Source organism: Fulvia fulva, chromosome 1, assembly GCF_020509005.1.
Source record: "Fulvia fulva chromosome 1, complete sequence".
NCBI classification, from domain to species: domain Eukaryota; kingdom Fungi; phylum Ascomycota; class Dothideomycetes; order Mycosphaerellales; family Mycosphaerellaceae; genus Fulvia; species Fulvia fulva.
In genome coordinates this window covers 5,278,922-5,290,566 of record NC_063012.1, presented here as the reverse complement: position 1 = coordinate 5,290,566, position 11,645 = coordinate 5,278,922, and the positions used below count along the sequence as shown (strand labels likewise).

Sequence of the window (11,645 nt, the reverse complement as noted above, 5' to 3'; positions counted from 1 at the left end):
CTGTCCGAGCTCAGTCCCCGACTTCTGGTGCATTTCTGTGCTCGAAGATGTCGCGTTGTAGTCATGTCGTTGTGGGGTGCAGTATGATACGAGGTCAAGCATCCTCTCCATCCTTCGCGGCAGCCGCGATCTTATCATCCTCGTCATCAACACACCACATGATGAACGGACCCGAGTACATATCCTCTCCGTACTCGCTGTGAGGAGACCACCACCGTCCCACCAAGATCTGACCGCCAGGCAGGACGATTCCCTCGTAAGCGTACAGAGACTCGAAATCGATGGTTCCCTCTTCGTCGAGAGCTTGGTACTTCATCATCGTCATGCGCTGCCAGCCGGGAACGCCTTCTTGTGGTGGAAGTGGGTTGATCCAGCCATCGTAGAAGACCGGCCCTCCAGCGTCGGTACCCTCTCCAGAAAAGCGGTAAGACTGTGTTGCCCATTGATCACGCTCATCAACTGGAATGGAAGCTTTCTGAGAGCGTGTGACCACTTTCGCTTCCGGCTGCTTTAGAGACTGGAGTATCTCTTCGAAGAAGGGAAGCCAGGTGGACTCTCCTTCGGGCTGAAGCTGGAGGCGAAGGTCTTGGAACTCGTCCGGAGCGCTCTCTTGTCCATTGAAGAGACTCTCGATGGGCGAGTCTCCATTGTTGCCACGACGAATCTCCAGAACATCTTCATGGTTGTCGCAGAAAGAATAAGCCCCTTTCCAGCGTTTTCCGACATTCGCCTTCTGACCTTGTCCGAGCTGCTTCTGCCAGAAGCGGGGCCTTTCCTTGTCTTCGAGATCTCTAAATGCATCCAGGAGACATTCTCCGTTGCTGATGAAATGGTAGCGCCAGTAGTTGAGCTGATGAAGCACCAATTGCATGTCGACATTGAGGTTGTAAGCGCCACCTAGCCATGGTGTAGCAGAGAATGCTGCCTGCTGTGACTCGGGGTAGCGATACGCTGTCTTGCCGAAGTCGAGGCTTAATAGGCACGGGGCGAGGAGGACCTGGATAGTCTGGAGGAGTGGCTGTGGTGGCCGCTCACCGTTGCGATCGTAGGTTGCTTTGTGGTATGGGTTGAAGACGGCGTCCAGAATAGCGTGACTCTGTGCGAAGCGCATCAGGTAGGTGACATTCTTGGACTCGGTACTTGGGATAGCTTCGCCACGTTTGTACTGGATAAATGACTCTATATCAGTGATTAGCGTCACGGGCGGTAATGTGGAAGGAGCGAGCGACTAACCGACTGCCATGTTCTTCAGCATCGACAGGCACTGCACTTCCTTGGAGGTGTACCCAAAGGTGAAAGTGGCACCGGTAGCGAACATGCTCTTGCGCGATTGGTACATCTTCTTGTAGTCAGAACTGTTCATTTGCTGGTGGGGTTGGTCGAAGGTCGCGAGGAAGCGATCTCGCCAGAAGGAGCCATTGTGGCCTTCTATGTTGTGGCGGATATGTCTGCAGGTGGACCGGAAGTTCTTCACGTCTTGGTCGGACTCGAGGTAGCTGCCAATCAGCTCGACCACCTATTCCACGAGATCTGTTAGCTCTACTGTCTGACTAATGGGCTTGAGCGGTTATGCTCTGTCAACGAGTCATACCTCAACCGGGGTTTTGTCTAGCACGGCTTGCTCGTTCTTGGAGACAACCTCGGTGCCAGCGTGAATGGTGGCAGCAGCTGGCTCGCTAACTTGTGGTGTGACATTGAGCTTGAGACGCTTCTGTGGAAGGATCACCGACGTGCGGGTGTCACCCTTGCTGATGCGGAAGTAAGAAGATAGAGAGGTCTGCATCGTGAGCGGGTGAGATGTTGTGTTGGATGGGAAGGAAGTGTTCGTCAAAGCCAGTGGTCAGGGATCCACGAGCTGTGCGAATAGTCGTGGTGCGTGGTGCTGTAGTGCCCTGCCAGCAGAAGCCTGCTTCTCGGAGGGAGAGGAGTGGCACCAGAGGAGGCCAAGTCGAGGAAGATGTTGTTGTCTGTCTCTGCTGTAGATCGGTGGAAGCAAGTGGTGAAGATAGTCGAAGCTGAAGAAGAATGCTGCTCTGAAACGTAGCTCCTATTGTTGGAGTGAGGTTGGCGGTGTGGACAATAGGCGGGTTAAGAATGGCGCGGGAGATCACGCACATGTGATGGACCCACTTCACCCGAAGCTCACATTTGCGCAGAGTGAGGACACACCCCAACTCGGGCATGCGCTCTCGACAACGATGTCCCAGCGACAGGGAGACTTGTGGGATTGCGGAGAACGAGACCCAAGACTAGTGAGCTAGGAGAGTACTGCCGATATGGGAGGTGGGCTCGAATCTCTTGGAGGGCTCGGTGGGATGGTCTTCTGCTGCTGTCAGCACTTCACAAGTAGTAGCTCGACATCTCACATGCAGGTATTCCTCAGGCTTTGGTCAAGCACGACCCGCCCGGAAGCGCGACCGCGTTTGTCTCGAGATGTCATAGAAGTACGGTGCTGGTTGTGCTTTCATATGGCATTGCTAATCTTCTATCGCTTTTCGAAAAGTCTTTACCTCGTCTACCGGTCGTAAGTGGCCCCACCAGAATGTGATGTGTCCAGTCGTCCTCTTTCTGATCATTGGTTAGCATTGCCGCCAGCGCCAGCGCCACGACCAGCACCTCCGCCCATGAAGGACGATGCGCTGTGATCACTGGTCAGTTACATGGTCTCAACGAAGGATAAGATAGTGGATAGAAGACACTTACAGATCTCGGAGTGCGGGATCATTCATCATCTGAGAGATATCGGGCATGCCACCGCCAGAGCCGCCGCTACCTCCACCGCCACCACCACCGAATTGGCCGGCCATTTCTCTCAGTCGTGGGTTGTTCATAATGTTGTTCATCATGTCTGGGTTGGACATGAGATTCTGTGCCATCTGCCGCATCATCGGGTTCTGCATCAGACTGCCCAGATCTGGCATGCCACCTCCGCCGCCACCACCACCGCCGAGCATTGATGCTAGTCCACCGAGGCCACCAAGATCTGGCATGCCACCAGCTCCTCCTGCGCCACGGGACGCCGGCTCATCGTCAATCTCTTGGGCAGCAGCATCGCCTTCTTCTTCTGCGACCTTGCGCTTGGCAGTCTCGTAGCCCTTCTTCATGGCCTCGCTGCCCCCGTTACCCTCTGCATCGATGCCCTGTTTGTATGCCTCCATTGCTCCCTTGGCATCGCCCAGTGCAAACTTGGCCAGACCTAATCTAGACCATGCCTTCGTGTACTTTGGATCAGTGGCAGTCGCAAGTTCGGCATCGTTCTTGGCAAATTCGTGCTGGCTTAGCGCGCTGTATGCTGCAGCACGGTTGGACAAGTAGATGGGGTTCAAAGGGCAGATCTCGAGAGCCTTGGTGTAGTTGTCCACTGCACCCTGGTAGTCCTTCTTTTGCATGGCAGCGTTCCCGACACCCTTCAACTTCTCGCTCTCCTCTGTCGGGGCACCGCTGGTTGAAGCGCCAGCATCCTTGGTAGCGCTCGCGGCTGCGCCTGCAGTAGCCCCTCCTGCCGCTGCTGCCGGCGCGCCTTTGCCCTTCAGCTTTTCATAGACACCAAATATGCTCAGCAAGTTCTGCCCTCCCACTGCGTCCTTGATGGCGGTCTGGTCGGTCGGGTCAACGTGGAAGCAGTCTCCTATGCAGTTGGTGGCAATCTCGATCGAGTCGGCGTCCTCCGGCTGTAGTGTGCCATCCTTGAGTGAGCTCTGGAGGAAATCAACAATGGCCAGCGCCAGGCGCTTTCGCGAGTCGGTAGCCTGCGAAGGTGTTAGTCAAGCGTTGACGTGAGGCGTGTGTCTTCTGCATACCATCGTGGGGGTTAATGTACGTCGCCTTTGGTCAGTGTATGCAGGAAGTCCAGTGGTGCGTGTAGGACGACTAACTAATTGTTTAATCAATATTTCTCTCGCCGTCGTTGTGGTTGTGATTACACATGTACATACACACATGCACTTTCCTGCTGTGACGAAGCGAGCGAAGTTTCTCGAGCGGCCGCCTCGGCCGCTAGTCTAGAACGCTAGCATAAACACCTGGTGCACTCGGCTTTCCCGGTCCGCTGAATCGCGAGTTTTCTAAAAAATTTCAGAAAATAAGATAGTTATAACTTCGTAGTATAGCTAGATACGAGAATACAAATTTCTAGAAATATAGAACTAATCTAGATCTTGTTAAGAATATACAGGTTATAGGGTTAATATCAGGTGCTTAGGGGGATTAGTAATTAGGGCTTACTAGTTAAGTCCTAAGTATAGCTATCCCTCCTAAAACACCTATACTATTAACTAGCGATACTATATATAGATATACGCTATCCTATTAGGTCCTTCTTTATTTATATAATCTATAATTCCTATCTTCTATAGCTACGTAATCCGTACCTATTTAATAGATCTATATTACGGCCTAGGCCTAGTGAATAGACAGCTAGCACCGGAGGTCACGTGACCGCGCGCACTAGCGTAACACCTCGGCTTATATATAGCCTCGGCGTACCTCGCGCTCCTCTTTCCTACGTACCTAGCTACTTTATATTAATACGACTATAAACCGCTATACTTAGCTAGGTCTCTATATCCGTAGAAGAGCTACGACGGGATCTATAAGAGTATAGATCATTAATAACCGTAATAAGACATTACGGCGTACGTTAGAAAAAACGTACGACTCGGTATAAGAGACTACTACCTTAGGCTAAGTAGTACCTAATATAGATAGATAGATTTGTTATTCCCCTATTCTAGGACCCTATTTAGCCTATATAGGTATATATCTATTGTTATATATAAAGGGAAATCCGAATAGGTAAAAACCCTTCCCGCCCCGACTTCTCCTTATCTAGATTAGCTTTCCCTCTAAACGTACGTAGTCTATATCACTACCCCGTTAGCCCCCGCTCCTAGCCGGTCTCGTCGCGCTACGCCGTATCCTCTCTTCCTATACTACTCCTACTAGGCGGTACTATTCTAGCTAGCCCTTCTCTAGTATCTAGTTCGTAATACGCCGTAGGTCCTTAACATTATTAAGAAGTGCCCTAATCGTCCGGTTCCTCGCCTCTACTATCTACTCCCCCCTTCCTAGCGACTACCTCGGATAGACGAGGAGTACGTACCGTACGTTCTAGGAGTAATAGCCGTAGGGGTAGCTAGTATTTATATATTCTAGAACCTTCCTCTATAATAGGTACCCCTAGAGGCCGATATGTTCGCTTCGTAGTTAGGTTACTATACTACTCTATACCCTCCTAAGGCGGTAGTAGATAAGCTTCGGGGGGTACTTAACCGCGGATTTCGTAGCTAACTATTCCTTAGGTTGTCCCGCTAGCTAAGGGCGTCTACTATGCCCTACAACCTAGTTGTTCTACCTCTCTTTCTATAGTTGCTCTATAAACGATTTCTTACCTTCCTATTATATTGCTAGCTATTCGTCCCTTACCCGGTAGTTCGGCTCGTTTCCGTGTCAAATACCCCTATACGCTAGTACTAATTCGCGGGCCCTTACGACTATACTAGCGATGACCTTCTATACTAGGTACTATACCGACTTGCCTAAGTAGGAGGTCCGTAGTCCCTAGATATATAGGTCGATCGGCGGTATAGTAGTCTCGTACTTAAGTATTCTTATTAGTATCGACTTATATACCCCGGTAACCTTCCTTAGGTATTAGTTTTAGATCTTCGCTAACGGCGCGACGAGTCCCTTTAATAGGAAGGCCCTCTTACCTAGGGACTATACTTAGCTACTATAGGTAAGGACTAGCCGTATAATAGCCGTATATAGAAGTCGTAACTACTAAAAGTCCGCCCCTATATAGACGTAGTAAGCCTCTAGTATAATGCTATATTCTGTTTAGCTTTCCGTAATATTACCTATACGTACTTCCTCTACCGTAGCGCCGGGTCTACCTATAGTCTAAGGATCCTAAGCTAGTTTACCGGGTTAGTCGTATATCCCTATATCTAGATAGAAGCTTATATATTATAGAACCGTAGCCGGCGCGTAAAGTGTATTAGATTATAATTTTCTAGGGCAAACCGAGCCCCGTACCTCCTAGCCTAGTCCTCGTAGATCTTGTGCTTCTCTTCTAGTAGCCTATAGTTCTCCTTAGTCGAGGAAGACTACGCTAGGATGTTCGTGTCGTCTACGAAGCCGCTCGTAGCGGTGTTCTAGGATTCTAGGGCTAGGAGTAGCGTCGCTATAAAGAAGAGGAATAGGATAGGTACTAGCGTTAAGCCTTATAGGATTCTAGTATAGACTACTTAAAATAGGCTTTTATACTAACCGACTAGGTTCGACGTACTACCGTTTTAGAGGTAGGACTATACGAAGTTAATAAGCTACTTAGGGAGTCCTTTCGACCTTAGGATATAGAGTAGCCGCGGGTATAACACGTAGTCGAAGGCTCCCGATATGTCTAGACTAAGTAAGGATACTACCTTATCCCTATTTCTATACTAGAGAGCCTTTACCTAAGAGGTAATAAGTTCTATCGCGGATAGCGTCGATCGCTATAGGCGCGTACCTATTTAGGTGTCCGGGAGTAGGGAGTACTCCTCTACTACCTCGGAGAGTCTCGTTATAACTAGCTTCTTAAGCGCCTTCCTACGAGTATTAAGGAGCGTAATTAGGCGGTACGACTTTACCTACGTATAGTCTTCCTTTCACGGCTTACGTAGGACTACTATTATCGATTATTTAAATACTATTAGGTAGTATCCGGTCTATAGGTAGGCGTTAAAGATCGCTATAACTACTAGGGCTAGTTGATCTCTATACTTCTTTAGTAGCTCGTTTAGGATCCTATCCGGCCCCGGGGCTTTCTTCGCCGGTAACTTTCTAAGTATAGCGGTGATATCTCCCTTAGATATATCCTATTAGACCGCGATACTAGGGGCTAGGGGAGTAGAGCTATTTATATCGCTTAGTGTCACGGGCAGCCCGCGACCCCTCACTGTAGCTGCGTCGGCCCGGCTGAACCGCGGACCTTCTGCATCGGGTTAGCGCGGCTTGGCTTTACTTTATAACTTCGCCGCGCCTCGCGCTCCTCTTTCGTAGCTTCGTAGAACAACAACTATCTCATTCGGACCCTATGGTACGCGCGCCCTTACAGTTTGTTCTACCTTACTACCCAGATCGCGGATCTAGGTAAGGGACGCGTAACAACAGGAACAGACAGAACCGCAGAACTCGAGAACGCGCAGAGCCGCATCAGAACACAGAACACGGTAAGGCGCACAGCGCGCAGATGCCTAGAGAACGCAACGCGGCGACACCATCAGCAGGTGGTCGCGCGCTCGTAGACAGTCAGGATACAGGCACCGTCACGCCTCCCCCGAACCCAGACAACATGACTTCACAAACAGCGAACGGCGGCATGCGACCGCCACCTAAGCCTAAGGGCAAAAGCAAGCAGCGCACATCTCTTTTCCCCGACCTCTCCTCTTTTCCTCAGAGTCAGACACAGGACGACAACCGGCGGGTCACAGTAGACACCGGTGTCGCGCTACAACAAGAGATTGATAAAGCTTACCAGAAGGCCTTCGAGCGAGAAGAAGGTGGTGAGATTGACTTTACAGAACTGTTCGAGTTCAAGCTCGAAGAGAACCCAGGCGGCGACCCAGACGAGGTGTATCTATCACTCGACGAGGCAGAACACATTCTCGCATCCGAATACCAGAATGTCACCCCAGACAACCTCACGACCCTTGCATCCCAACACCCGAAGACCACCCACGACTTCGTGCTACAAGCAGTCAACACGGCAATTACTAAGGGCAGACAACTCGATGTAATGGAGCGAGCCAACGACCTCCAGAACACCCAGTACACCACGCTGTACACCGAATACGACCGCATCTACAAGATGCTGCGAAGTGAAGAGCTTGTCACACAGAAAATGGCAGCAGATCTCAAGAGCAAGAAGGATTGCGACCCAGCTAAGTTGCAAGAGCTGGGGAAGAAATACAAGGAAGCCAACAACCTGTGCAAGCAGTTCAGCGAGATCTGCGAGAAGGAGAAGAAGAAGGCACAAGATGCTGAGGCGAAGAACCAGGCCCTACAACAAGAAGTCGATGACCTGAAGGCTCGGCTTGAGGCAGGAGACACCACACAGAACGGAGGTAGGGGCCGCTCAGGCCGCCGACCCTCTCGTTCCCGCCCACGCGAGACCTCACTCGAGCAGCTATTGCGTAGGTATCGCGAAGCTGCTGGTGGAGGGGGCGGTGGCGGTGGTGGTGATAACGATAACGATGGAGACGACGATGACCGTGGCGACAATGGCCGAGGACGTGACAACGACCGTCCGCGACCAGGACCCAACAACAGTCGTGACTCGAGAATGCGCAACACCCGCACCCAGACACCACTGGTTGACCTTCCAGAACGTCTCTTCACCATTGACCGCACCCTCACTCGCGGCATGGAGATCGGCAAGGGTGTGCCCGACCCTAAGCACTTCAAGAACGATGACGACCCCAATTTCGACAGCTGGTACAGCAGTGTTCTCCTAAAGCTGACTGTAGCAACCTTCCGCACTGAGGCAGATGGTCTGCGCTTCGTGTATGGGTGGACACAAGGTGATCCTCAGCGAAGCATCAAGCCGAGGATCCCTGTGCCTGGACAGCAGTCCTTCAACGAGTTCAAGACTGGAGAAGAGTTATTAGACTGGATGACACGCCAATATGGCACACGCAATGAGGGAACCAAGGCTATGGTTGACATTGCTACCTGCAAGCAAGAACAAGGCGAAACCTTTGTAGCCTTCCATGCCCGCTACTCGAAGTTGCGCGCCTGGATGTCATGGACCGATGAGACCGAGCTCATGCTGTTCCGTAACCGACTGAACCGCAAGTACTTCATCAAGACCTTCGGCGACCGCGAAGTCGACCGCCGCCTAGACAGCATGCAAGACGTTATCGAGGAGTGCACCGCACTGGACGAGAGTTTCTACGAGACAGATCGACTATACCCGCAGAAGGAGCGCCCCCGGGGCAATGGCAACTCGAACAGCAATGGCGGCCAGAACAACCAGAACAACGGCAACGCAGTTGCTAGTGCCGCTGCCGGTGTAGCAGGTGCCTTGGTACAGCGCCCACTACAGTACGCTGGTACCAAGAAGAAGGAGGATCTGCCGACACATCTACAGAACCTGCCTACGCTCAACCGTGAGCAGCGCGAAGACCTTAAGAAGCAGGGTAAGTGCTACCGCTGCCGTACAGGTTCTCACGTGTCGACCAACCCTGAATGCCCAATGTATGGGTACGATGGCGACTATCGCCCACCGCGTCCACGCAATACCACGCCGAATCCGAACGCGAACCTCAGTTCCCTAGCCGCCGATCCGCGGCAGGGAAATGGCACGACCGCTGCCTAAGCGTGGTAGACAGCGGTCACCCGAACTTCCTAGGACAGAAAGAGCATGAGATTGAGAGACACGGAACGCAAGAGACGGTAACAGACTATAGTGAGGAGCTTAAGATATCGGCATGCGCACTGGATAAGCAACAGCCAGCTGTGTACCCTCACATAGTGTTACCCGTAATGATACAACAGAGAAAGGCTCGAGGCCTTGTAGATTCTGCTTCCACCTCTCTCTTTCTTGACTGGAAATTCACACGCAAATACACAATACCCCTGATCCCTTTGACGCAAAGCCGACGACTAACACTGGGAGATGGAACGGCCACTGCGCGGCAGATTACACACGCGGCCCCTGTAGACGTAGTCATAGGCGATCATCACGAGCAAATGTTATGCTACGTCACCGACCTCGAATACGACATCGTCTTTGGCCTGCCGTGGCTTACAGCGCACAACCCAAACATCTTCTGGGAGACAGGCGAGGTGGCATTCAGGTCGGATTACTGCTTTGGTCACTGTCTACAGAATAAGACACCGACAACAGTGCAATCCCTGAACCACCGCGAGAAGAAGAAGCAGGCACCAGTACGGTACGGACCAGAGCCCTTCACTGGAGATGTAGCGAGCTTCACAGCAGGAGGAGCAGAGCTGAATGCCTCATCATATGACCTGGAAGACATAGACGATGAAGAAGTGGACTGCCAGGGCGTTTCTCAACGCGCGTGGGGGATGTACGCGCACCGGCCTGGGGCTGAGTGCTTCTACATCATGCCCACTAGGCGTGAGAGCGACGGCGGAGAGCTTAAGCTGAGTGCAATGGCTGCTGATGATCTGGACCAATTCTTGAACAAGCAGTTCAATCACAACCCGAAGGAGAAGTTGCCGCCAATGTACCACGATATTGCGGACGCTTTCTCAGCTAAGGATCATGAAGGACTCCCACCTCACCGACTAGGCGTAGATCATGAGATTCACATTAAGCCTGATGGTCCACAAGAGCCACCATACCGCAAGCCCTACGGCCTAGCTGAGAAGGAGAACGAGGCAGTTAAAAAATGGCTAGACGAGCAAACATCTGAAGGGAAGGTGCGGAAAGCAGGGCAAAAGACGAACCAGTCTCCTGCACCAGTGCTAGTGGTACGTAAGCCTGGAGGTGGGCTGCGTGTTTGTATCGACTACAGAGGATTGAATGCGATCACTATCAAGAACCGGTATCCGATTCCCTTGATACAAGAGACGCTCAACCGCATGCACGGCAAGAAGTACTTCACAAAGCTGGACATTGTAGCAGCCTTCAACAAGTTACGGATAGCTGAAGGGCACGAGTGGTTGACAGCGTTTGCGACACGATACGGCATCTACGAGTGTCTAGTGTTGCCATTCGGCTTGTGCAACGGACCAGCATCGTTCCAATCATACATCAACAAGGTCTTGCAAGAACACCTAGACGACTTTGTGTCGGCCTACCTGGATGACGTACTTATCTTCAGTGACACCTTGGAGGAGCACATTGAACACGTGCGGAAGGTTCTCACCAAGCTACGCGATGCAGGACTTACAGTGGACATCGACAAAAGCGAATTCCACCAACAGAAGGTGAAGTATCTTGGGCTAATCATAACCCCTGACGGCATCGAGATGGACCCCGAGAAACTCGAATGTATTCAGACATGGGAAGCTCCTGAGAACCTGAAGGATGTCCAGGCCTTCCTTGGATTTGCCAACTTCTACAGGCGATTCATCGAAGCATTTTCGCGCATAGCTGCTCCTCTCACAAACCTGACCAAGTCGGACGGACCAAGCAATCACAAGAACAGAAGGATTCAATGGTCACTAGATTGCCAACGAGCCTTTGACAATTTGAAAGCTGCGTTCAGCAAAGCCGGCATGCTCGCACATTACGTGCCAGGCAGGGAAACAGTAATAGAGACAGATTCTTCAGATTTTGTGAACGCCGGCGTGCTTTCGCAGTATGACGAGAATGGTGTGCTACATCCTGTGGCCTTCTACTCGAAGAAGTTGAGTCCACAGGAGTGCAATTATGAAATCTATGATAAGGAACTGTTAGCCATCATCAAGGCTTTTGAGGAATGGAGACCCGAGCTCGCCTGCGAGGCAGATGATGAGGACTCACAGCCAGTCAAGATTTACACCGACCACAAGAACCTGGAATACTTCATGACGACAAAGCAGCTAAATCGGCGACAAGCGCGTTGGGCTGAGTTCTTGTCACAGTTCAACTTCAAGATAATATACCGTCCAGGACTTCAAGGTACAAAGCCAGACAGCCTGACGAG

The 11,645-nt window shown here is 51.4% G+C and overlaps 2 protein-coding genes across 2 annotated transcripts; both read right to left on the bottom strand.

The window, feature by feature from the left end:
* Positions 1 to 94: 94 nt before the first annotated feature.
* On the bottom strand, positions 95 to 1,783 carry CLAFUR5_01028 (uncharacterized protein; the record flags this gene model as incomplete). The annotated part of the gene is made up of 3 exons (XM_047900176.1): positions 95 to 1,179; positions 1,234 to 1,516; positions 1,592 to 1,783. The coding sequence occupies 3 exons, from the start codon at positions 1,781 to 1,783 to the stop codon at positions 95 to 97; spliced, it is 1,560 nt and encodes a 519-aa protein (XP_047755885.1).
* Positions 1,784 to 2,572: 789 nt separating this feature from the next.
* On the bottom strand, positions 2,573 to 3,941 carry CLAFUR5_01027 (Small glutamine-rich tetratricopeptide repeat-containing protein 2; the record flags this gene model as incomplete). The annotated part of the gene is made up of 3 exons (XM_047900175.1): positions 2,573 to 2,639; positions 2,704 to 3,749; positions 3,801 to 3,941. The coding sequence occupies 3 exons, from the start codon at positions 3,939 to 3,941 to the stop codon at positions 2,573 to 2,575; spliced, it is 1,254 nt and encodes a 417-aa protein (XP_047755886.1).
* Positions 3,942 to 11,645: the final 7,704 nt, after the last annotated feature.